At 31.8% G+C, this 24,808-nt stretch overlaps 2 protein-coding genes across 3 annotated transcripts; both read right to left on the reverse strand.

Annotated features, from left to right (window-relative positions):
• Window positions 1–2,874: 2,874 nt before the first annotated feature.
• On the reverse strand, window positions 2,875–5,703 carry LOC8277559 (pirin-like protein). Of its 2 annotated transcripts, XM_048379738.1 has the most exons (7): window positions 5,646–5,703; window positions 5,403–5,543; window positions 5,207–5,256; window positions 5,065–5,103; window positions 4,918–4,946; window positions 4,203–4,369; window positions 2,875–3,506 (listed from the first exon to the last, which is right to left on the reverse strand). In XM_048379738.1, the coding sequence occupies exons 2-7, from the start codon at window positions 5,522–5,524 to the stop codon at window positions 3,002–3,004; spliced, it is 912 nt and encodes a 303-aa protein (XP_048235695.1). In that variant the 5' UTR covers window positions 5,525–5,543; window positions 5,646–5,703; the 3' UTR covers window positions 2,875–3,001. The 2 variants fall into 2 exon arrangements, with proteins under 2 accessions (XP_048235695.1, XP_048235694.1); XM_048379737.1 differs by lacking the exon at window positions 5,646–5,703 and having other exon boundaries at window positions 5,403–5,613.
• Window positions 5,704–17,712: 12,009 nt separating this feature from the next.
• On the reverse strand, window positions 17,713–24,234 carry LOC8277558 (glycerophosphodiester phosphodiesterase GDPDL3). The gene is made up of 9 exons (XM_002528981.4): window positions 23,985–24,234; window positions 22,776–23,069; window positions 22,446–22,558; window positions 21,785–22,286; window positions 21,170–21,208; window positions 20,768–21,052; window positions 20,082–20,224; window positions 18,776–19,259; window positions 17,713–18,343 (listed from the first exon to the last, which is right to left on the reverse strand). The coding sequence occupies exons 1-9, from the start codon at window positions 24,124–24,126 to the stop codon at window positions 18,039–18,041; spliced, it is 2,307 nt and encodes a 768-aa protein (XP_002529027.2). The 5' UTR covers window positions 24,127–24,234; the 3' UTR covers window positions 17,713–18,038.
• Between the last annotated feature and the right edge of the window lie 574 nt (window positions 24,235–24,808).

Genomic DNA, 24,808 nt, shown 5'->3' on the forward strand with positions numbered 1-24,808 from the left:
TTACCTTTTCCAAATCAGTAGCCAATAATGTCATGACACGTGGAATATAGCACAAGCAATAAATTTCTCATTTTGGGAATGACTTGCCAATGACTTCAGCTCTTTGCCAATGGAATTGATTCCTTTTCTTTCTTTTTTATTTTCCTTTTAGTTTGGTTAAAACAGTTATATTGATTTAGGCGTCAAAATGGAGACTAAAATCATTGGATAATCACACTTATTAATTATTTATTAATCATTTAATAAATATCTGTATCAATAATTATATTTATTAATAAAAAATTATTTAAATAGTCTTTTTAATAAAATCTAAAGAGTATGTATTTAATTAAGATTTTTATAAGTTTTTTTAAATAAATTACTTTTAAAGAATTTAAATTTTTAACGATTTTCAGAGAGTTTGATTTTATGAGAGTTTTTTTAAAATTAAATTAAAAATTTAAATTATTTTTTTATATGTATGAGTATACTAAAATATTATTAATAAATAATTTTTAGCTTTCAAATTTTATTAAAATTTTTATATTTTTTAAGATAGAGAATATAATATAGAGAAGTGAAGAGGATATTGTAGGAGAGTTTGAAAAGAAAAAAGATGAGTTTTCAAAAAAAAAAATATTGAAATCTTCAAGAAAAGTGAAAAAAAATCTTGCGAGTTTTTATTCATAATAATGCATAAAAGTCATTAAAAATATATAAAAATTCATGTCTATAAAAGTTAATGAAGTTTCGACTACTAGTTTATTTTTAAAGACTTCATAAAAGTTGTAAGCTTTAATTTCTATAGACTTTTCTAAAAGTTTTAAAAATTTATATTCAATACCCCATATGACTTATGCAAGTTTTTCAAAGTTATTATTGAGTACACCCTCACTTTTAAACTCCATCAAGTCTTTAAAAATTTTAATTGAATAAATTCTCCTAAAATTATTCTTCTATTAACTCACGCAGCAAATAAAAACTAGTATGATACTTACACTTTATTCAAAATTATTTACTAAATATTTTATTGATAAATTAATTTTATATTTATATTATGTAGTTAATATATAATAATCATATTAGTCAATTGTTTCTTAAATCATTATAATTTCTAATATAAATCACATAACTAATAAAGTATATATGTTAAATATTTCCTATTGTTATTAGTTTGTATATCAAATATAAATATAATAACTATCATAACATATATAAAAGTAGCAGATAGTTTCAGTTCCAGCTAATTCTAACTAATTTAAAAAAAAAAAGAAATTGAGAAAATATTGCTATTTAGAGAGTATATGCAAAAGTAGAAATTAAAATTATCTTCTTGAAAATAAAATTTAAATTTGATCCTCTTACTCTTTTTTTCTTTTAAAAAAGTTAAAATAAGAGTATATTCCTATTTTCATTCATTTTCATCTTTAGCTCCCGTCAAAGTTGAAAAAAATATATATATAATACGGGCTCTTATTTTCAATTTTTTATCCTAATTTTCTTCTTTTTTAGAAGATAGAATATTTAAAAAAAAAGTTATAAATTTAGTGTTTTAATTTATTTTATTCTTTTTACTATTTTAGCGTGTCCATAATTTTTTTATCAATTAAATTCTCCAACAACTAAAACACATATCAATCAAGTGTATATTTTTGTTTTGTGATGGTTTGACCGATGACTTGACATAGCTGAACTCACAAAAACACTGATAAAGATTGACATATCATTAAGTGATATTAAAAAGATAATATAAAGCTCTAGGCTTTCCTAATACAAATCTAATAGTTATTCTTTGAAAATCAAATATATATCAATCAAGTTTATATTTTCATTTTATGATGATGATTAGATATATCCGAGCCCACAAAAGCACTTACGAGGATTAACAAGTCATTAAGTGGTATTTAAAAAAAAAAAAAAAAAAGCCTTATGAGAATATAAAGCTCTAAGCTTTCCTAAATACAAATCTAATAGTTATTCTTTGAAAATCAGAAATCTTTACTCTGTTCATATTTTTAGGGTTTGTTCTTGCTTTTCAAAATTAAAAAGGGGGAGAAGAAATTGTTCACTATAAAAAGCAGAAAGAATGGGATAAAGAAGTCAAATCGAAGACAAAAAAAGGAAAAAAGAAATGGAAGAATAAAATTGTGGTCGTATGAATCTTGGTGCACTTAGAACCTCATGAATTTAATTTGTTGGTACATTTCTTTGTCTCCATTGCTTCTCCTTTTGTTATTGATTTCTTGTAATAAATTGCTTCCTTCATTTATTAAAACCTATTTTCTTTATTATTATAAAACTTGGTTTTGGTTCATTACCAATTCTCAACTTTCCATCAATGGCAATGATTCTTTTTCCTTGGGTGTTAGGCTGAAACGATGAATTGCATTTCAATTCCCTGCCAATAACTTGTTTGATTTTCTAACCTTAATCTCCAATTTACAATAACAAAGAAAAAGGGATATAAGTTAATCCCTAATTTACCTTTTCGAATTTAATAAGGTTATATTTGTCTTTTCAGTGTTTCTCATCATCTTCTACTCACGAGTCAATCTTTGTAAGGTCCACGTTTGCCAATTTATACACTTGATTGACATGTATTTGAGTAGTTGAAGAACTTGATTGAACAAAAAAAATTACAGAGATACCAAAATAATAAGAAAAAAAAGTTACGACACCAATTTTGCAATTTTTCCTATTTTCTGTTTTCATTTCTCTCAATCTTTCATCATTATTTAACTTCTCCCTCTTGATATTTCAAATATACTAAATTCGACCAATACCCCCGAATAGAAGATTCAAGTCCCATACAAGGGATTATCACAATGTGTGCATAATTGCTCTTTTTTTTTTTTTAAATAAAGTTACTCATTATTATTATTAGAAAAAGAAAAAGAGACGAAAAAAATATTTTATATCAATAAAGGACAACTAATTTACAACTGTAAAGATCGACACTGATAATGTTATTTTATTCTTACTCCAAGATCAACCAATAAATGCTTGAACTATGTCACAGAATCTAAAAATCAAGGCTGATAGCAGATTGAGATCTCCAATGCCTGGCCTTCTCAAACCCATTAACGTAATTCTCAAAATCATCAACAGTTTGGTCAATCTCTTCTTGGGTGTTCATCACAAATGGCCCCCATTGTACTAATGGCTCACCTATGGGTTCCCCTCCAACCAAAATAAACCTTAGGGTTTTTGATGACTTATTCCATGCCTCCAATCCATCCCCATTGCCTAGAAGAAGAAGATGATGGGCCGATGTTGGCAGTGATTTTACATTCCCAAATATGCCTTCTCCTTCTAATACATATACAAAAGAATTCCAATTTATGGGTATTGGTTGCTCAAGATGAGCTCCTGGCTTGAGGGTGAAATCCAAGTACATTGTGGGAGTTCTTGCGTAGATTGGTGATTTAGTTCCTAAGGCCTCACCTGCTATAACCCTAACTTTGACACCATCTTTTGATGCTTCTGCTATGTCCTTGCTTAATATTTCTTGATATCTAGGCTCAATCCTGTTGTTAACCATAATTAATCATTAATAAAATACAAAAAAGAAAACATATATATATATATATATATATATATATACATACACATACACACACACACACACAAACATTAAAACATTCCCACCATGTAGAGATCAATTCTAGTGCTACAAAATGATCAAGATTTTTGAAAAAAGAAAAAAACATGTGGAGAAAGTGGCAAAAGCATCATTAAAGATTCTATCAAACAAAAGTAAATAAGTTGGCAGAAGTCAGCACAGCAGGCTCTATCAAAGCTGGAATCAGATAGAAAACTTAGTGCTTCATTCTAAAGCATGACCTTTGGAAAAAGGATTCATAATGACAAATCATAATAATAGTAAGCTTGAAGTTTTTTTGCACCACTCTTTACTTTTCTTTTTTGCATTTTAATGTATGTAATTCCAAAATCACTATCAATTATGACACTATATACTAAAACAATCTTCATCATGAGCTATCAATGGCGTAAAATTGAGAAATATAGATTCACCTAGCCAATAGCAGAGTCAGAAATTTAGAGGAGTGGCCTCTTGGGATTGACTAGTTTACTTATACATGTATTTTAAATATGTAAACTTTGCCTGACATTAGTTATATATCTCAATTTTTATAAATTATAATAAAAGAATAATAATCGTAATTTTGACTATTATAAATTAATAAAGCAGAGTCACTTACATTTTATGTTTAGAGGAGAGGTTGATCCATAACTGGAGACCCTTTTGGGTTCCTTGGGCTGCAGGCATTTCAGAGTGAACAATCCCTCTTCCTGCAGTCATCCATTGTAAGTCACCCGCACCTATTGTCCCTTTGTGCCCTTCAAAGTCTTCATGTGTGACAGCTCCCTGTCAGTTTGCATTCAACTCAAAGGTAAGTGTAAATCACAGTCAGTCACATATGGCCAAGACCAGGTTTCACCCTCTAAATTAATCCTATTCAAAAGGGTTAAAACAATCGTTTGTTTGCGGGCTTAATACAGTAATTAATGTACTTTTCTGAACCCCACAAAGCCCAGTTTTTGTTTTTCTGCACTGTTTCTCTTTTTCGCCTCTTTTGGTACAAACAAATGGTGCATTTATATATTTTCTTTGCTACACTTGGTCAACATGCATAATGGAATTGGTGGCATTTTTATAAGACAAATTGGCCTCTGAAGCCTGAATAATAATATTAAGGTATACCTTACCAACTATAGTGTTACAAGTATTTTGACTGACTAAATTATAAAATCTTGTTTATACAAATAATTAATTGGTTTGACAAAGTTAGCAATTGTGTTGATGTTTCATACTCAACAAACTAAAATATTTTCTTTTACTGTTTTAGCTTCCTTCTTTCAAAAGAAAGAAGAACAAAAAAGAAAAGAAGTGAATGAATTAGGAGATTTCTGTACCTGCAACATGTATGTAACTGTCTCAAATCCTGTTAATCAAGAAAAGAAATTTAAAAAAAAAAAATCAGCTAATTTTCTTTATTATAAAGTTGCAGAGTTTATTTTCTTAGAAAATGTAGAATTGATAATATGATCACGAATCCAAACCTCTATGTGGATGATCGGGAAAACCAGCTGGAGCCGTAACTGCAATACCCAAAACCCAAAAACAAGATTGAGATTCTCATAATTAAGAATCCACTACATTTCAACCGAAGAAACAGAGCAAAAGAGAAAACAGAGCACTAACCAGAAAACTCATCCAACACAAGGAAAGGATCAAAGTATCTTAATTCAAACCTATAAAACATCACAACAAGACCAAAAAGGAAAATGACCCATTAATATAAACATCTCAAAAATCCTCAAATTGACATTGATTTCAATAAAAGAAGAGAGAAAAGAAAAAAAAAGAAAAGAAAAAGGAGAACCCATGTTCTTCTTACCTTCCTATACTCCTTCTAACAATGGCTCCAACTCCTTCATGTTGAGGCCTGGCCAAGAACTTCCTAACCACTTGGCGTGGCTCTCCAAGATCAAGAGCAACAGGATTCTCTTCTTTAGGCATTTCTTTCAGTTTTCTATCTCTGAAAATATGAATTATTTGTAACTGTAAATTGCAAATGTGAGAAGCAAAGTGAAAATATTGAAATGAATATATAGACTGGTAATAATTTAAAGCTGTCTACATTAAGGAAGGTCAAAGGAAGGCATAGGCCGCCAATAAGACCCACATGGTTAGTTTCCTTGAGCTCAGGGTCATCAAGTGAACCTCTTGATATAACAACGTCACCATGTCGTTTTGATGATGTTTTGCTGGAACCCCTGGATCATAACCGTGGCCTGATTGACACGTGTTCAATTAAGGTTCGTCGTAATTTATGTTGTTGGTTTTTGGTCTCGGTCTGGGTTTCGATCCTACGTGGACATATACGTCAGCATGATATGGGTATTGGGTCCCCACACCACAAATCTTGTGGACCCGAAGCATGATTTTTAAAAATTGGTCCATGTAAATTTGTGCTGTGATATTCTTTTTACCAATTCTTTTGTAGCTTTGACATCTTTTTCTTTTGCCTCTCAATTCTCAATTGCCTACCTCTCAACTAGAATCCAGCTGGTCCAATCTATTCTTCTGTTGGGTTTTTTTTTTCTTTTTATTTTTTTTTTGACCCAGAGTGGTTAGGCGTATTAAAGTCTTATTTAGACTTTCTATTTTGGGAGCATATTATTATAAAAACGTCTAGGGCTAGGTTTTTTTTTTACCAAGACTTCATATATTAAAAGAAAAGAGAGAGGTGAAGAGAGGAGAATACACAACAACAGAAAAGTTCCGTTTCCCGTAGATTGAACCGTTGGATCGTCGTGTTTTTTGGACAGCAGCTACACAGCATCTGGGCCAATATTTTGGACGGTGGAGATCGGTTTTTGAGGTCCGGAGGTCGGGTTTCGTTGGTCTGGACAGTAGCTAATTTTCTAGTGATATATTTCTTATCTTGGCTCTATTTTGATTCCATACACCTTGATGTGCTTACTTCCAAGGGTATGATGATTTTGTATGCCTCTAGTATTATCTAGAGAAGACTTTGTATTGCTCCTTTGATGATGATAGTGGATTTAAGCGGCCAAAATGGTCTCGTGGTTTTTCCCTAGTTTATAGGTTTTCCACGCTAAAATTTCGGTGTCTTTGTGTTGTTGTGTGCTTACTATTTTAGCTCAATATCTTGGTGCATAGCAGTGATATTGTGTGTGTTCTAATTGCATTAAGAACATCCTATTTGTTTGCATCCTCGGGGTTCATTCCAGTTGGGAAAGTTTAGACAAATAGAGATTAATTCCACATTTATTTGTTCTGGTTTGTGGTCATTTTTCCCATCAAATTGGTATCGAGCCTGGTTCTTCTATATTGGGTTAAACTTGTTTGAATGATGGAAGCTAACACAAGTAGGATGATTAATTTGAATGGTTCTAATTATCATATTTGGAAAGGCAAGATGGAAGACCTACTTTATGTGAAGGATTATTATTTGCCTGTGTTTAATACTGATAAACCTGAGAGTAAAACAGATGCAGAGTGGAATATTTTGCATAGACAGGTTTGTGGGTATATTCGTCAATGGGTTGATGATAATGTTTTGAACCATATCGGTGGAGAGACTCATGCTCGCACTTTGTGGAACAAGCTTGAACAGTTGTATGCTAGAAAGACCGGAAATAATAAATTGTTCTTAATAAAACAGGATGATGAGCTTGAAATACCATGATGGAACTCCACATCGCGATCATTTGAATTCTTTTCAGGGAATCATAAATCAACTTGCAGGAATGGGTATCAAGTTTGAAGATGAGATACAAGGCTTGTGGCTCACCGGCACTTTACCTGGGACTCATGGAAACTTTTAGGACATCATTGTCCAACTCTGCAGCAGATGGTATTATCACCATGGAATTAGCTAAAGGCAGTGTTTTAAATGAAGAGATGAGAAGAAAGTCACAAGGTTCCTCTTCACATTCCGATGTCTTAGTTCTGAAGCGGGGGAGAAGTCGGAGTAGAGGTCCAGTAACAAAGGGAAGCATCAAGTAAATCCAAAGGAAAGTTTGCTGATTTTGAATGCTATCATTGTGGTAGAAAAGGACACACAATACCTGCAGGCAATTGAAAAGGAGAAGAAGAAGAGCGATTGACAGAATCAAAAGAACCATAAGAAAGATGAGGATGGTAATGGCAATCTTTGAAGTTAACATTACTACCGATGAGTTCCTTATTTGTTCCGATCTTGATATGATCAATATTGCACATGATGATTCGAAATTTGGGTTGTTGATAGTGGTGCTACATGTCATGTAACATCACAGAGGGATTTTATTCATCTTATACTCCGGTAACTTTGGTAATGTTAGGATGGGTAATAATGGACTATCAAAGATTGCAGGCATCGGAGATATTTGTTTGAAGTTTGACACTGGGATAGAGTTGGTTTTACATAATGTAAAACATGTTCCGGATATGAGACTTAATTTGATCTCCGCGGGCCTACTTGATGACGATGGTTACGTGAACAACTTTGGTAATGGAATATAGAAACTCACTTGTGGTTCTTTGATCGTGGCTAGAGGTAAAAGATGCTCAAAGTTGTACATGACACATCCGAAGATCTTCAAGGATAGGGTCAATGCTGTAGTGAATACTGACATGACTGATTTATGGCATAAGAGACTTGGTCACATGAGTGAAAAGGGGATGTCTCTTTTGTTGAAGAGAAATGTGTTACCGGGTGTGCATGATATTCATCTAAAGAAGTGTTCTCAACGTTTGGCGGAATGCAGCAGTGGGTTTCCTTTAAGAGCTATCCTCCTTCCGGGGAAGGAGAGTATACTTGATCCGGTGCACTCTGATGTTTGTGGTCCTATGAAGACTAGGACACTTGGTGGTTGCTCCTACTTTGTCACATTCATTGATGATCACTCCAGAAAGGTATGGGTTTATACCTTGAAATCTAAAGATCAAGTATTTGAAGTGTTTAAGCAGTTTCATGCCTCGGTTGAGAGACAGACTGGAAAGAAGCTTAAGTGTATTCGGACAGATAATGGAGGTGAATACATTGGCCCATTTGATGCTTATTGTAGAGATCATGGTATTCGACATCAAAAGAGTCCTCCCAAGACACCACAGTTGAACGGATTAGCAGAGCGGATGAACAGAACTTTGATGAAGCGTGTCAGATGTTTGTTGTCACATGCAGGGCTGCCAAGTTCATTCTGGGGAGAAGCTTTGAATATAGCGGTACATGTTATTAATCTAACTCCTTGTGTTCCTTTGTCTTTTGATGTACCTGACAGGGTTTGGAGTGGCAAAGATGTTTCTTACGATCACTTAAGGGTCTTTGGATGCAAAGCTTTTGTGCACATTCCTAAAGATGAAAGATCAAAGCTTGATGTGAAGTCAAAACCATGTATTTTCTTGGGTTATGGCCAAGATGAGTTTGGTTACAGATTATATGATCCTGTCCACAAGAAACTTATTCGAAGCCGAGATGTTGTGTTTGTTGAAGATCAGACCTTGAAAGATGTTGAGAAGAAAAAGACAGTTCCTCAACATAATGATGATATTACTGATTTGGATCCAGTGCCTCCTCAGCATGTAGAACCACCTCTTGACGATGATGTTCAGAATGATGAACAACATGATACCGATGATATTGATGCTCCGAATACCAGAGGTGGATGAAGAATTTCATTCGGAGATAAGTACAGACGTGCCACCATTTGTCCCACTTAGACGGTCCTTATAAGAGATCGTCATCCTTCCACTCGTTTTCAGCCTAATGAGTATGTCTTACTCAACGATGGGGGAGAGCACGAGTGTTATGCAGAGGCCATGGAAGATGAGCACAAAAGGGAGTGGGTTGAAGCCATGCAAGATGAGATGAATTCCTTACATGAGAATAATACTTTTGAGTTGGTGAAGTTGCCTAAAGGCAAGAGAACTTTGAAGAACAAGTGGGTCTACAAAGTGAAGACTGAAGAGCACACCGCACAACCTAGGTATAAGGCTAGATTGGTGGTCAAAGGGTTCAGTCAGAGAAAGGGTATTGACTTTGATGAGATTTTCTCTCCGGTCGTGAAGATGGGATCTATTCGTGTTGTTCTTGGTTTGGCAGCCAGCCTTGATCTTGAGGTTGAACAGATGGATGTCAAAACAGCTTTTCTTCATGGTGACTTGGATAAAGAAATCTACATGGAGCAACCTGAAGGTTTTCAGGTTAAGGGAAAAGAAGGCTATGTGTGTAGACTTCAAAAGAGTCTTTATGGGTTGAAGCAAGCACCAAGGTAGTACAAGAAGTTTGAGTCAGTTATGGGGGAGAAAAATTACCGAAAGACTACTTTAGACCATTGTGTTTTCTTCCAGAGGTTTGGTGATGATGATTTCATCATTTTATTGTTATATGTTGATGACATGTTAATTGTTGGCAAGAATGCAGAAAGAATTACTCAGCTGAAGATACAATTGAGCAAGTCTTTTGCTATGAAAGACTTGGGGCCAGCAAAACATATTCTTGACATTCGGATCACTCGAGATAGAGCTTTGAAAAAGCTACACATGTCACAGGAGCAATACATCGAGAAGGTGCTTCGCAGATTCAACATGGATAAAGCTAAAGAGGTTAGTTCTCCTCTTACTACTAACTTCAGGTTGACAGATAAAGATTGTCCATCTTCTGAGAAGAAGATTGAAGAGATGGATAGAGTCCCTTATGCCTCAACTGTAGGGAGCTTGATGTATGCTATGGTGTGCACACGACCTGATATTGCTCATGCAGTAGGTGTTGTTAGTCGTTTTCTGTCAAATCCAGGTAAGAAGCATTGGGAAGCAGTGAAGTGGATTCTCAGATATCTACGTGGTACTTCCAAATTAGGTATAACATTTGGAAATGGAAAGCCGATACTTGTTGGTTATACTGATTCTGATATGGCAGGAAATAAGGACAACATGAAATCCACTTCTGGATATTTGATGACTTTTGCAGGGGGAGCTGTGTCATGGCAATCGAGACTGCAAAAGTGTGTGGTTTTATCCACCACCGAGGCTGAGTATGTGGCTGCAGGGCGTGTAAGGAGCTATTATGGCTCAAAAGATTTATGGAAGAGATTGGCTTTGTGCAACAATGACTACGTGGTTCTTTGTGATAATCAAAGTACTATTCACCTTGCTAAAAATTCTATGTTTCACAAACGAACCAAGCATATTGATGTGAGGTATCATTGGATTAGAGATGCACTTGAAGATAAACTATTTGAACTTGATAAAGTTCATACTAATGATAATGGTGCCGATATGTTGACAAAGGTTCTAGCAAGGGAAAAGTTGAAGGTATGTTGCTCCATCGCCGGTATGGCGAACTCTTCCTCATAAGTCAAAAAGGGGGAGATTTGTTGGGTTTTTTTTTTTCTTTCTTTGTTTTTTTTGACCCATGAGGAAAGCCCAACCATTGAGCATATTAAATTCTTATTTAGACTTTCTATTTTGGGAGCATATTATTATAAAAACGTCTAGGGCTAGGTTTTTTTTTACCAAGACTTCATATATTAAAAGAAAATAGAGAGGTGAAGAGAGGAGAATACACAGCAGCAGAAAAGTTCTGTTTCCCGTAGATTGAACCGTTGGATCGTCGTGTTTTTTGGACAGCAGCTACACAGCATCTGGGCCAATATTTTGGACGGTGGAGATCGGTTTTTGAGGTCCGGAGGTCGGGTTTCGTTGGTCTGGACAGTAGCTAATTTTCTAGTGATATATTTCTTATCTTGGCTCTATTTTGATTCCATACACCTTGATGTGCTTACTTCCAAGGATATGATGATTTTGTATGCCTCTAGTATTATCTAGAGAAGACTTTGTATTGCTCCTTTGATGATGATAGTGGATTTAAGCGGCCAAAATGGTCCCGTGGTTTTTCCCTAGTTTATAGGTTTTCCACGCTAAAATTTCGGTGTCTTTGTGTTGTTGTGTGCTTACTGTTTTAGCTCAATATCTTGGTGCATAGCAGTGATATTGTGTGTGTTCTAATTGCATTAAGAACATCCTATTTGTTTGCATCCTCGGGGTTCATTCCAGTTGGGAAAGTTTAGACAAACAGAGATTAATTCCGCATTTATTTGTTTACCGTTTGTGGCTGTTTTTCCCATCATCTTCTACAGAAATTTGGTTGCAAGTGCCACTGTTATTATTAGGACATGATCAACTTCATGTTTTATTGAAGAAATTGTTATTCTACAACACAATATAATGAGATATGGGATACATAATTGCATTATTTAGTTAAATTTACCATAGACTTAACATTTGATTTTTCTTTTCATTTTATTAGACGCCGCCAAATCGCGGATTGCATAATTAATTATTTTAAAAAAATTTCTAATTCTGATATATAATCATTTCTTTAAGATTTTTATTCTAATTTTTAATGCTCAGATGTGTGGTATTTAAATGCATAAGTCTAGTATGATAATGTGTCATTCAATGTACTTAAATAAGAGAATTCATGAATAGCACAAAAAAGATTAACTAAGATATTATATTATTCAACTTTTAGGAAAAAATAAAGAAGAGAAAGAAAAAAAAAAGAGCATTTATCCAATCTTATTCCACTGTATGATTTCATAATTTTTATTAGGAGAAGTACAAATTATGATTAAGTAATTGTGTTGGAATCTAAATAAGGAAATAATGAAGATGTTTACTGTGTGTGTGAGACCACAGTATCATATCCATTGAACCACAGGTGAGAATAATGGAAGAAGAAAAGTAAAGGTAGCTTTATTTCATTGATTAACATTCTTTTGGTGTGGATTTAGATGCTATTTTCCATCTTATCACCAAACACTTGTTCCAAACTAAGAAAACATTAAATCATGTGGTCTAGCAATAATATGACTTGAATTATAAAATATAAATAACAAATAAAAATGAGATACAAAGTAAAATATAATATTTAATATTTTTCTTTTAAGTTATAGATTCGAGATGAAATATGTACTTACCACCAGGCTAAATCTATATCTGCTATTATATTTATTTCTCTAAATTAAAAATAATTTTAATTTATTAATGATATTTATAACTATTTATACAAATACAGCTCGATATAATTTAAGAAAATTTAAGTTTTTTAAATGGATAAAATTGTACGTAATATATGTATCGAGATTTACATTGTTGGAAGAAGGCTGTTTTATCAATTTAATAAGATGATTTTCTCGTAGTTAGAACGTCAAGCAAAAGGGAAAAAAGAAAGACATTGCTGAACGAACAACTTCTTCCCTTTTGGCCGATGGGAAAAGTTAGAAAAATAAAACATAAATAAATAATTTATTTCCCATGAATGATAATGGCACAACGAAATTCGATTAAGACCACATTTTTCTAAAAAGGAAAAGAATTGTTTAATTAAAAAGATCAAAGCAACCATTTGGAATCCTTTTTTTTCCAACTTTATGAAAACAACAGAGATTTAAAAAACGAAAAGGGATTCTTGTGTGCTTTTCAATATTCTCTTTGTCCACATATTTGGTCTCCTCACCAATAAATACCAAAAATCATCACTCCACATTTCTTTTTCCCTTTATTTTCCATCAAATTATTTCAATTAATTGTTCACCAACTTTTATTATTTTTCTTTATATATTTCGACTTTTTATATTACTTTTATTTTAATTATAAATATTTTTATTTGAAAAAATTGACTTGTATCAGTTAATTTGTAAAATTTGTAAGTTGTAGAAAATAATATTAATTTGAAAGGGAATTGTTTGTTAATTAGCAATTTAAGCCACATCATTCAGCCATGCCCTAATAACTGTCGTGGCTCGTTAGAGTGGGCCGCGGAAAGTGAGAATGGCCCATCAAATGTGGTGGGGCCCTGGATTTATGACATCATCGACACTAAAGCGTGATGCAGGGATTGCCGTTGGATCAACTTAAAAGTAGAGTCAAATTTCAGCTAGAATTTCTTTTCTTTTGTTTTTTCTTTCTTTTTCAAACAACAACCGCCTTGTAAAATTGTAATACAATTGCGTGTTGGATAATTACAAATTAGTTTCTTTTCACTTTTTAATTGTTTTAGTTTTAATTTTTAATTTTTTATTCAATTAAATATCTAAATTTATTAATCTATATATATTTTGGTCTCTCTCACAAGTTTTAAGAGGTTAAAATAATAATTCAACTAATTTTATATATAGAACTATTTTTATTCATTCTTATATATAATTTTTTATTCTTTTTATTGGTTTTTCTACTACTTATTAAATCTGTTTTGGCACTAAAAAAATTAAATTAACAGATTTAATTTTTATTTATTTTAAAAAGATTGTTCATCGTATTTTTATTTCTAAAAATTATTTTTTAAAACACTTAGCACTTTTTTTCTCTTATTATTTTAGGATGAAAAAATATATTTTATTTCTGTTGTTGAATGTATGAAAATAAAAAATAAATAAATAATATTTAATTTTTTTAATTTTTATTTGAGTGAATGAGAAAAATAAAATAATCTTTAAAAAAATAAATAAAATAAAAAATATAACATTATTTTAAAGAAAGATATTTAAATATATTTACTATTTAAAATAAGTTAAATAAGCATTTTAATATGTAAAATTAGCAAGAGGCGCTATATTAAATATTTTTAGTAAAATCAAATATTTAATTAAATTAAAAAACATAAAAAAGTTAAAAGACTAAATGTGTAATTGTCTTTTGGGTGTTAAGACTTTTTGAAACACTTTTCAAAGAGCTTGCTAGAATAGAAATTTAGCTGGTTAGGGTTATTATTAAGTCATATTGGTTTTGCAAAATGATGATATATATATATATATATATATAATGATTAGATGTCAAATATATTCTAATAATAATGATTACTACACTATCTCAAACTAAAACTATGTTTTTAATTATATTTTTAAAGTTATTTATGAACTAAAATAAAAACTTTTCTAGGCTATAGCCCATTTTAGCTTCAAAATAGATTCGTTTTTACATTTTAGATAAAATAATTAATTGTCAAGTTATGACTTTTTTATCTGCATAATAATAATGATTAAATTTTATATAAACTAATTGTTTATTCTTATATTATACAATCTTTATAATTATATAATTATAAAATTAAGTTTATAAAAAAATTAATTATTTTTTAAATATTTAGTATTCATTCATTAAAACAATAAAAAATAGATACTTTAATTGTCATTCTTAATTCTGTTAATTTTTAAAAAATTTATTAGTTTACTTATATAAAATAATTAAAAATATTTTATCAATTGATATTGGTATTATATAAATTAATACTATCAATATAATTGATATTATTATTTCTTAGAATTAGAATTATTATATAATAAAATATCAATTTATTAATGAATAATAATATTTACATTATTATTTTTTAGAATTAAAATCATTATCTAATTAGAAAACTAATTTATTAGTTAATATAATATTAAAATATAGTTAATATGCTACTTTTTAAAATTAGAATTACTGTAATGTTTAATTAAGAGTATAACTTACTAATCAATAACATAATAGAAAAGCTATAAAATTATACACAAATTTGAGTCTCATGAGTCAAAAATAAGTACACATGTCAATGCAAAAATTTTATATGTCAAAATATGAACATATATCAAAAAAAATTTAGGCCTCAAAAATTTATATCTACTAGTCGTTCATCCGTATGTTACACAACTATTATTATTATTTTGATTATAAAATTAAGTTAATAGATACAATTAAATAAAAAATTTAATATTTAATATTTGATTTATAAAATTTTAAAAAATAATAGCAACTAACTATTTTTAAGTGTCTTTAATTTTTTTTTTAATTTTAAGATTATTTTAGAAATTATATATTAATTAATTTCAATATTATATAAATTTACATATCAATATAATTGATATTACTATTTTTTAAAATTAAAAATTTATTATATAATTAAGAATTTAATTTATTATTGAATATAATATTATAATATAATTTTCTAAATTAAAATTATTATCTAATTATGATTTGAAAATTCTCTAGTGTAAGCTCATGTTTTTCATAAACTACTAAACCTAATAATTACAGTCATGGATAGTAGCATAATGTTTAGTACTACAGTGCCAATTATGGAAGGTACAAACAACGTGCTTATAGTTTTGTCAATCTTTTATTTCACATGATTTAATTCATTAACAAAATAGAATATATTGTCATAATATTATTAATTTGTATTAAATGGAAAGTATGTTACATGGTAAAAATGTGCAAATACTTAAAGTCTAATTCAAGTTGCAGTAGCGTTTGCTTTTGAAAATAAAAGGTTTTATAATCGAGTTTTATCTTATATGCCATGTGAATTTTTATTTTTATGTTGAGCATAAAAATATGATTATTCTTTATTTGTCCACGATCTATTAAACTAAAAACAATATGCCACGTTAAAGGATAAAAATATTATATCAAAAGAATGTATTTCATATTAATAAAATTGACAGTATTATAACAAGATACTTAATTTTCACATATGACATAAACCAAATATATTATGTATTAAGAAAAAATACATTGGTTTAGGAAGAAAAATACTAAGTGTTAAAATAGTAAAACTACATACATAACTTTTATACTTTTTTTATATATATAACCTTATGCTTTCTATCATTAATGCCTTAAATGCAAGGATGGAGTTAAAACTTTAAAAAAGGGAGGCCAAAAAGTTTTGAAAGTTAAAAAGAAAGTAAAATGCACAGTTAGACATAATTTTAGCCATTTGGTTACTTTAATTTTCGGTCTTCACTTATTTTTTTTATGATATTTAAATATTTTTTAATATAACTTTTTATTTAATATATTCACTTATATTGAATTGAATGTAATGAAAATATTAATTTAGATATGAATTAAATTGAAAATTTGAAGTATTTAAATAGAATTTAAGTATCTATTAGGTTAACTTGAAAGTGAAAGTATTAAAATAATTAAATGACGAAAGTTTAGATGTCCATTTATATATATACTTTCAATTTTATAAAAAGAAAAACTAAAGTGAAAGAAGAATTAAAATAGTATTAAAAGTATTTAAAAATTATAAAAGTGAGGCCAAAATATATATATACACAAAATTTTAAAAAATTTAGAAGTCACATAGGGAAAGTTTTGGAAGTTGTGAAGGAGAGAGCGGAAGCGTAAAGACGAGCATGAAGGAGAAGGAATAGTTTTTTAATGGAGTAGATAGAGAAATTTTTTTATTATGTTATATATGAAGAATATCATATTTATTAAAAAGGAGAAAGAAATATAATTATTTATGTGCCACGCTTACTTTTTTATTCATTTATTTTTTTCTTATAAAGTTTTCCTTCACTCCGTTTGACTTTAAACTATGAAATGAATTAATATCTTCCATAAAATATAGAAATCTAATGAAAGAAAAATTTAAAATATATAATCATTGAATTATCATTAAAAATAAAACTATAAAAAAACAATATACACGTCTCCTAATTTTTTTTTCAATTCTTTTTTTGAAAAAATAATTATATGTGCTTATTATATACACCACAACTAATAAAAGATTAACATGTTTGTATGAATATTTTACACTTTTATATCGGATGATTGATACATACTTCGTTATTTAAAACTATTATATATATATATCAATTATCTATTAATTTGGTATATAAACGAGGTCATATACAAACCTCGAATTAAGATATAATTAATTTTATTTTCTCTTAACATTGAATAAACAATCTCCTTTTAAAAAGTTTAAATGTTTAAATAGTTAAATATAATTATAACTAATGTGGTAACCAAATTAAATTTGCAAATAAAAGCATTCAAATTTCAAGCTACATTCAACAATAAGCAGCCTCGGAATCACAAAGCAGAGTCGAGCAAATTCCGTTCCAATTCGAAGAGGGACGATTACATGCATAGGTCTGACAAAATTCATGTTCCAAATGATTTGTATAGATTTTCTGATAACCGAGCATTGTATGCCTAATAAATACAGAGTAAAGATAGATAACCGAACATCATTTTTACCTCACATTCATACCACAACCATCAGAATGTTTTATGATCAGATTCAGATTGTTGCTGCATCAAGCAATCTTCTCCATCGTCTGTCGGCACAAGAGGGCAACAAAGAGAAGCATGCATGCTCTATCCATGGTTATATATATGTATATATGGTCTGTTCATGCCTCAACTTTTCTCATAGATGATACACACCAAAGAATATAAATATTATCTTACAAAGATGGAACAGGTAATGAATTTGTCTTGACATGTACCTTTCAAGAACTTGTTCTCTCAAAATACAAGGGGAAGAATGAACATACCTACAAGGATAATAACGCAAAAAGAATTTGGTGCCCCAACTGTTCAGTAAATAACCAAAATGGGGTGAAATAAGATGTGCAACGAGCAATTATGTAACAAAAAGCTCCAAGCTACTTGATCCTAGAACAAAGAGACTGGCACAAAAGGGGAAATGGAAGCCACTGGACGATCTTGTTTTCCAATTTTAAAGCAGCACTAGAACGGAGAAGAGAACAGCCAGATTTGACAGGAAGAAGCATGCAGCAATTTTATGCTGCCCATTTGGCGGCACTGGAGCTGCGGCTCTAGTTTCATCACCTGTGCTGGAAGATGGACCTCTTGCCTTAACTGGGGGCAAAGGTGCCTCTGCTACGTCAGCCTCTGTTAGCACAGGATTAGGAGCCTCAGCCGGTGGCAAGTAATCCTGTGTAATTAATTGCAGGAGACTGCCAGGCTGAACAGGGGCCATGTAAGCAGGTGTACTGTTGCCCATATTTAAACATTTGTTCCCTGCAATAGATTGGTCCAATCAAATATTAATAGAGAAAAAGCAGATTAAGCATCTCTTTAAAACACTGATTCTTATTAATTCCGTACCTTCCCACAAAAGATGAGGGGACAGAAATTGAATTGAGTGATTGTTTAGGTAATGATTTCATATGCATATTATTGACCATTGAATAATTGTTTAGGTATGCTTTCATATGCGTATTATTGCCCAACATTGTCAAATAGTTAACTTCTGACCATATACTCAATTCCTACCAAGCATTTTGCTGCACGCCTTATACATTAGGCATGAGAGAGCTGATTTTTCACTCAAAATATTATCTTTTTGAAAAAAGAAAAAAAGTCTTTTACCATTAAGGCCTATGAAACATGTCCTAAAGCATATTCCCATGTCAAATAAATAGAAAGAAGGCATGCGGAACTCCCACTTACTTTTGTATCTGGCTGCTGTTTTAGGGAAGTCTGTGATAACACCGCTAACATTGGCTCCAATGACATAGGAGTTGATTTCCACATTTGCATCCGAGAAAAAGTCCCATGCTTGAGATACGAACTCATTGCTGAAGAGCTCTACATAAACAGGGAGCCCAGCTGATTGTAACTTTGGCACAACATCTGTAGCACCAGTGAGGAACAGTGAATTATCAGGGAAGACGGAATTCTTGTTGACAACCACAGAATTGGCAAAAGTCCTGATGTCTTCAATGGTTGCATCAAGAGCATCTCGAATATTCTCATCAACTTTGTAAACAAGCTTGTAATTTTTTTTGTCCTTAAACTTCATTAGAACAGCACTATTGGTGGATTGAATCATAACATCTATCGCAGTCTGATTCTCATAACCAGCTTTGCTCAAGGCACCAAGTACCGCATCAGTTACCGGCAATTGCTGCTTCTCTATAAGATATGCTGCATGCTGAACAGAAGAGACGATAAAATTTTAAACTACTGAAACTGACACTGCATCAACAGTAGATAAGTTCTTGGCTATACTGAGCACAAGATTTTCAGCCATGAAACCTTCTTATCTTAATTGTGCAAAGAAATTGATCATTTACATTCCCAGTACATGAGACATCCAATGTTCCTACTGCTGCAACTAAATGGTTCATAAATTTCTACTAATCCAGCAAAACTTATCGATCACTTGTGACAGTAATACCCAATCAAATACTTGATTGTCTTTATATCCAACCAGAGAGCTCTATGTTCCAATGGGACATTGAGAACTAAAACAATATATATCGAGATATTTCAATTGGAGTAGCCTGAAGTTAGTAAGATGTTAGGAAAGTGGATCATAGTACAGAAACATCAGAGTGGTCAGATCACTCTTACAGTGAGCTTCTGGAGACATGGATTTCAGCATTTGAAAGCTAACAAATATATGGCATGGGTAGGAAGACAGCAAAACTAGAATAGCTGTGGCACAAAAGAGAGAGCAAGGAGCAAACTTATTGATTGGTTGTTGCACCAAGCATGCCTTAGAATATGTTGTTTTTACAGCTGTTCTATTACTATTACTATTACTATTACCATTTAAAAATAAAAAAATAAAAACTCTTTTGGGAAACTGAAACAACCTGCATCCGGTTGCCAATTGGAGGAAGAAGAAGATAAAAGAGGTATACTCCATCGCCAGAATTAACCAGCGAAGCAAAACTACCGTATATGCAGGAATAAGATAATTGAACTAAGGATCATGATTCATAAGCAACAAATACAGGATAGCAAATACCTCAATGCTGATCAAGACACCCGAGAGAGAGCTAGTGTTCTTTGCCAGGGCCAAGAAATCAGACAACGTCAAAAATTTCCCAGCATTTCTGAACTTTGGATTCCTGAACAGTTTATAAATTGCATATGGGTTTGCTATCGCAGCTACCAAAGAAATTTTTAAAAAAAAAAGAGCATATTAGTACAATAGTAGTAAATACTTCCAATGAAAATCAGTTGCACCAACCCTTAGAATTAGAACAGAGTATAACATTCAAACAACTTAATTGCTCAAGTAGATTCTAGATGCAGCATAAGAAACTGATAAGGAACTATAGGATTTCCCAAAGCAGAATCTTGTTTGTGATGTTTCCCTAGTGCAAGTCATTTCATTATACCATAGACCAACAGCCTGCTTTTTTTGCAATTTATCCTGAAGTCTTCCAATTTTTGTATCTAAGTTTTTTCGTGCTGACCATTCTCAAGTAAGGTCTGTCTAGTTATGGGGCCTAAGACTCAAATTGGCTAGCACCATCTTAGCTGCCCTTTTTTCATTTTTTTTAAGCACTGACCACTTCATTTGAGATGAACCCAAACATTGAATCATGCAAGCACTTACGAACACTGAATCAATTTCCAAGTTTTACTGGCAAGAGGGGCAAGTCAGGAAATTGAAGAAGAAGCAAACGAGAACCAAGTATAACTTACGAGTTAGGGTTTGAATCTGGCTCCATGTCAAGTCAAAGGTATATATTCCACTGCCTTTCTCAAGCTCCGGAATATTTGCAGCAAGGCTGCCATAATTGGTCTGAGCAACCTTTGTACTGTCAATAAGATTTATGGTGCTTAAGCAAAATGGTATCCCATCCTTCGACATTTGAACAGGACAGTCAATGACGTCTGCACCATCTGAAATAGCTTTCTGGTATGCCATGTCAGTACAACCAGGATAATCTCCACTTGCACCATTTTTTGAGATGACCAAGACATTGGCTACATTATGAACAAGGTGAATGAAATAGGTAAATAAAATTTTTCAAAAATTATGGGGTCATTAAGAGTTAAATCTTGAAACAACAAGCATTACAACATAATAAAATAATGCCTTACATTGTTTTGTAGCATTTTGGCCTATCTGAGAAAAGCAATCTGCATTACACAATGACAAATCAGCACCTCAAAAATATTTGTAACTCCAGTGTAGGACAAAAAGATCAGCAAGGTCCAAAGATTTCGTTCGCTAAGTAAAAAGTTAGCAATGGCAGAGGAGAGGAGCTCCTTAGATGCCTTTTCCATGTTAATACAACACCCATAGTAAGATTCAGGACTCAACCTTTTAAGTTAGACCAAAATATGAATTTACATGCAAGCAGGAAAAAGGATAATGGTATTGACAAGAAGTCAGCGCCCCTGACTCAGGAGCAAAAAATAGTTCAAACCTAAATGAGAGTGCCTAGGTTGTCAATAGGAGCATTGTTGTCTACGAATCGATCAATTATTCAAGTTGAAGGTGCTATAAAGTAAATAAAAATATGAGAACAAAATGAGTCCACTTTTCATATTCAAATAACAAAGTATTTGGATTATTCTAGTTGATATTATGTCAGCATGCAATAAATGGATAGTTGGCAGATGACATCAGATGCAAACAAAACTAATAAAAATGATCATTACACAACTCAATAGATGGATGATAAATGAGAGTGGAAGAAAAAGATGGCTTACCAAACGCCCCTGATGGAGTTATTGGGAAGTCAGACAGCACACCATCAATGGAGAAGTCCCCATTGTCAACAAAAGATAGATATTCAGATATTGGATCATAACTATAATTGAAACTAAATGGAACGTCATTGTAAAATTCTGATGCAAAAACTTCTAGCCCCGCCTTGTGTGCATCCGATACAACAGAAGTATGAGGTTGTAAATAAAGACTTGCATCAACAGGCCAAATATAACCCTTAGGAATAAGAATTCCAGAGGCAAATGTCTTGATAAATGTTAAATTCTTTGAGAGAGCACTGTAAGTCTGGTTTGTTGAAGGCTCAATCTCATTAGGTCCTAGAAATCGGAAGACCAGTTTTGTTACTTTAGGGTTGAAGCGGGAAGCAATACCCCTCAAGAAAGCCATCTCTGGTGATGAGATGTAATTGATAACCACTTTTTTAGAAAGAGAAAGTACATAACTTCTCATGCTCAAATTGTGTTGCGTGAAGAATGCATCATGCTGCAAAAAGAAAAAAAAATAAAAGAAAAAGGTTAGGCAGGTAATAGCTAGGAAAGTCAATTGAATTCAAAGAAATGGAACAATAACAATGATGGAAAAGAAAATAAAAAAATAAAGAAGGCCTTGACACTTATCTAATTTAAAGAAGAAATCAACTACCTGAATATTCAACCATATGCTTGGTGGTTTTAGTCCGGTGACATTCTCCACAGTTTGAATTGGAAATAAATTCCCATCAAACTTATTAGATCGAGAATAAACTCCTTGTGTCACTGTCACATTATAAAAGTTTTATATGAATCAGAGTTCACAGCCCAATTTTTCAGGACAAAGCAACATGTTATTCACCTGCCAGAGCTCAAAGAAGAGCACACAAATAATTCATATTCAACTAGAATGACTAACATTTGCAAATATATGAAATAAATATGGCATGAAATGTGATAAGTAATTAAATGCAGAATTCAGCTTGAGATAAGATAGACTCACAGACGACAGAGCTCAAATCATTGAAAGTGAAATCCACTGAAAACCATCCTTGTGTGGGAGCACCATTCACTAGGTAATTCTTGTCTTTATTTTTGAAAACTAGTGAAATGTCAGTGGAATTGTCAAGCCTGAGATCAGGAGCACAAATCCCTACTCCATCTTTAGTTAACTGAACATCACACCACAGAATTAGATCAGGTACACCAGTGATCAATGCCAATTGATAAGCAGCTGAGCTAGAATCTGGAAATATCCCAGAAAACCCTCCGCGTGCTATAACTAAAGGTGGATTTCCTGCAATAATATGATATATATCAGTCAGCAAGTAAGCTTAAACAACAACAAATATTACCGAATGCAATGTTGCAGTTTTTCTCAATCCAAAACCTCAAAACAAGAAAAAAGAGGTAACCTTTTCTTTCTTCCTCTCGATGTTCTTGGTCAAAGAATAAATAAGTTAAATAAAGCAGTTCATTAATACAAGCTTCCTTTGTATTTATACACATAGAGAAGGTTAAAAAAAAGGTTATTTGTAGGAAACAAAAGTTCTCCATTTCCATAAGAGAAATAGATGCAAAACTAATTTTTAGTTGTTTGGATAATTTACAACTATTTAAAAGTTAGAAACGTTAAAATCTCGGGAGTTATTTGCGATCCCATATCTGAAATCCTGCAATCCTGCATGAATTGAAAAGGGATTGATTTTCTTGACACTCAATCCAATTCTAAAAAAATCAAATGCCTGATTAAGGACCCAATTAGCAGAATATCTATCATAAACCTACCTTTACCTTAAAAATTATAAAACAAAATTAAATGGCTACCATTAATTATGAATTAGTAACACATAACACTTTGTTCTTTTCTATTAAAAAAAAAGTCCTTTCCATTATCGTTTAGTACCAGAAGTACAGAGAAGCAAAAAAAAGAGCAAAAAGATCGAATCTTGTTAATAGGTAGCTGCTCTGAAGACAAAAAAAAAAAAAAAGAGATAGTAACATTTTTTCCTCGAGAGCTTTCTCAGGAACCAAACAGAAAATTCTAAGGGGAAAAAGAAAAGAATGCACTAACTGATACTACCATTACTACTACATCCACTAAATAGTTCTACAGAGAGAAAATTGTTGCACGCATCTTTGTTCTAGATAGAGAAACAAGAAAGGAGGAAAAAGACAAAAAAGAAGGAAAGATTAGATAAGCAATACAAACCGCTAAGTGTTTTCCAGCTGGTACCAGATCCCTGAGCAGAAACCAGAGATGCTAAAGAGTTAAGTAACACAAATGCAGCAACTACACAACTAACACTCCTTCTACTCCACATTGCTGCCGGAGAATCTCGCCGGCCACTCATAATAAGCAGCTTTTTCCGGCCAGGTAATCTCGGGAAATGTGTGAGATTTTTTAGAGAGAGAGAGAGAGAAATGCGAAGGGAAGAACTGAAACTTTTCAGCTGGCTTTTTTCTGTTTATATAAATATTATAAAATGTTCTAAGTTTATAAATTATGTTATAAGGTTGATTACAGTTTTCAACTGAGATAAAAAAAAACATCTATACGCGTATGGCTGAGCTGAGCTGAGCGGAGTTGAGCTGATTGATTAGCTCTACTCGGCTATTTTGTAATTCGGTTTTTGGACAGAGAAGGTTCGTGCACAGTGGAGATGTGTCTTTTTCTTTCAAGTTGTTATTATTATTTGTAATTGGATTTTGCAATTTGCTTCCTTTTCTAAAAATTACTGTTTTCATTTCTTTTTTAATTTTTCACTAGTGTGAAAAATGACAAAATTAAGAAGTATTTTTTTTATATCCTCGTAGCATGTTAATCTAATTATCTTTTATACATCACACTAGATATATATTATTTTCATGGAATACGATTTACTTTTAAGATGCCTTGCTAGTAAAATGGTAGATCCATGAGATTCAAAATCTCATACTAAATGGCGTGGAGGTTCAAGTCCTCTTGAAAGTATAATATTGAGAATGCTCATTCAATAAGTAATTCAATAAGAGATCTCGGATCAAATCGGTTTA

Source organism: Ricinus communis, chromosome 9 (assembly GCF_019578655.1).
Source record: "Ricinus communis isolate WT05 ecotype wild-type chromosome 9, ASM1957865v1, whole genome shotgun sequence".
In the NCBI taxonomy this organism is placed as follows: domain Eukaryota; kingdom Viridiplantae; phylum Streptophyta; class Magnoliopsida; order Malpighiales; family Euphorbiaceae; genus Ricinus; species Ricinus communis.

What these genes read in the sequence shown, in the direction of transcription:
- LOC8277559 (XM_048379738.1), bottom strand. Translation starts at nt 5,524, where the DNA reads ATGCCTAAAGAAGAGAATCCTGTTGCTCTTGATCTTGGAGAGCCACGC. An exon ending in GTTAGAAGGAGTATAGGAAG is followed by an intron (nt 5,257 to 5,402) that starts GTAAGAAGAACA and finishes GATGTTTTATAG; the next exon opens with GTTTGAATTAAGATACTTTG. An exon ending in CTCTCCTCTAAACATAAAAT is followed by an intron (nt 3,507 to 4,202) that starts GTAAGTGACTCT and finishes GGTTAACAACAG; the next exon opens with GATTGAGCCTAGATATCAAG.
- LOC8277558 (XM_002528981.4), bottom strand. Translation starts at nt 24,126, where the DNA reads ATGAGTGGCCGGCGAGATTCTCCGGCAGCAATGTGGAGTAGAAGGAGT. An exon ending in CAGCTGGAAAACACTTAGCG is followed by an intron (nt 23,070 to 23,984) that starts GTTTGTATTGCT and finishes ATATTATTGCAG; the next exon opens with GAAATCCACCTTTAGTTATA. An exon ending in CCAAAATGCTACAAAACAAT is followed by an intron (nt 21,053 to 21,169) that starts GTAAGGCATTAT and finishes TTCATAATGTAG; the next exon opens with CCAATGTCTTGGTCATCTCA.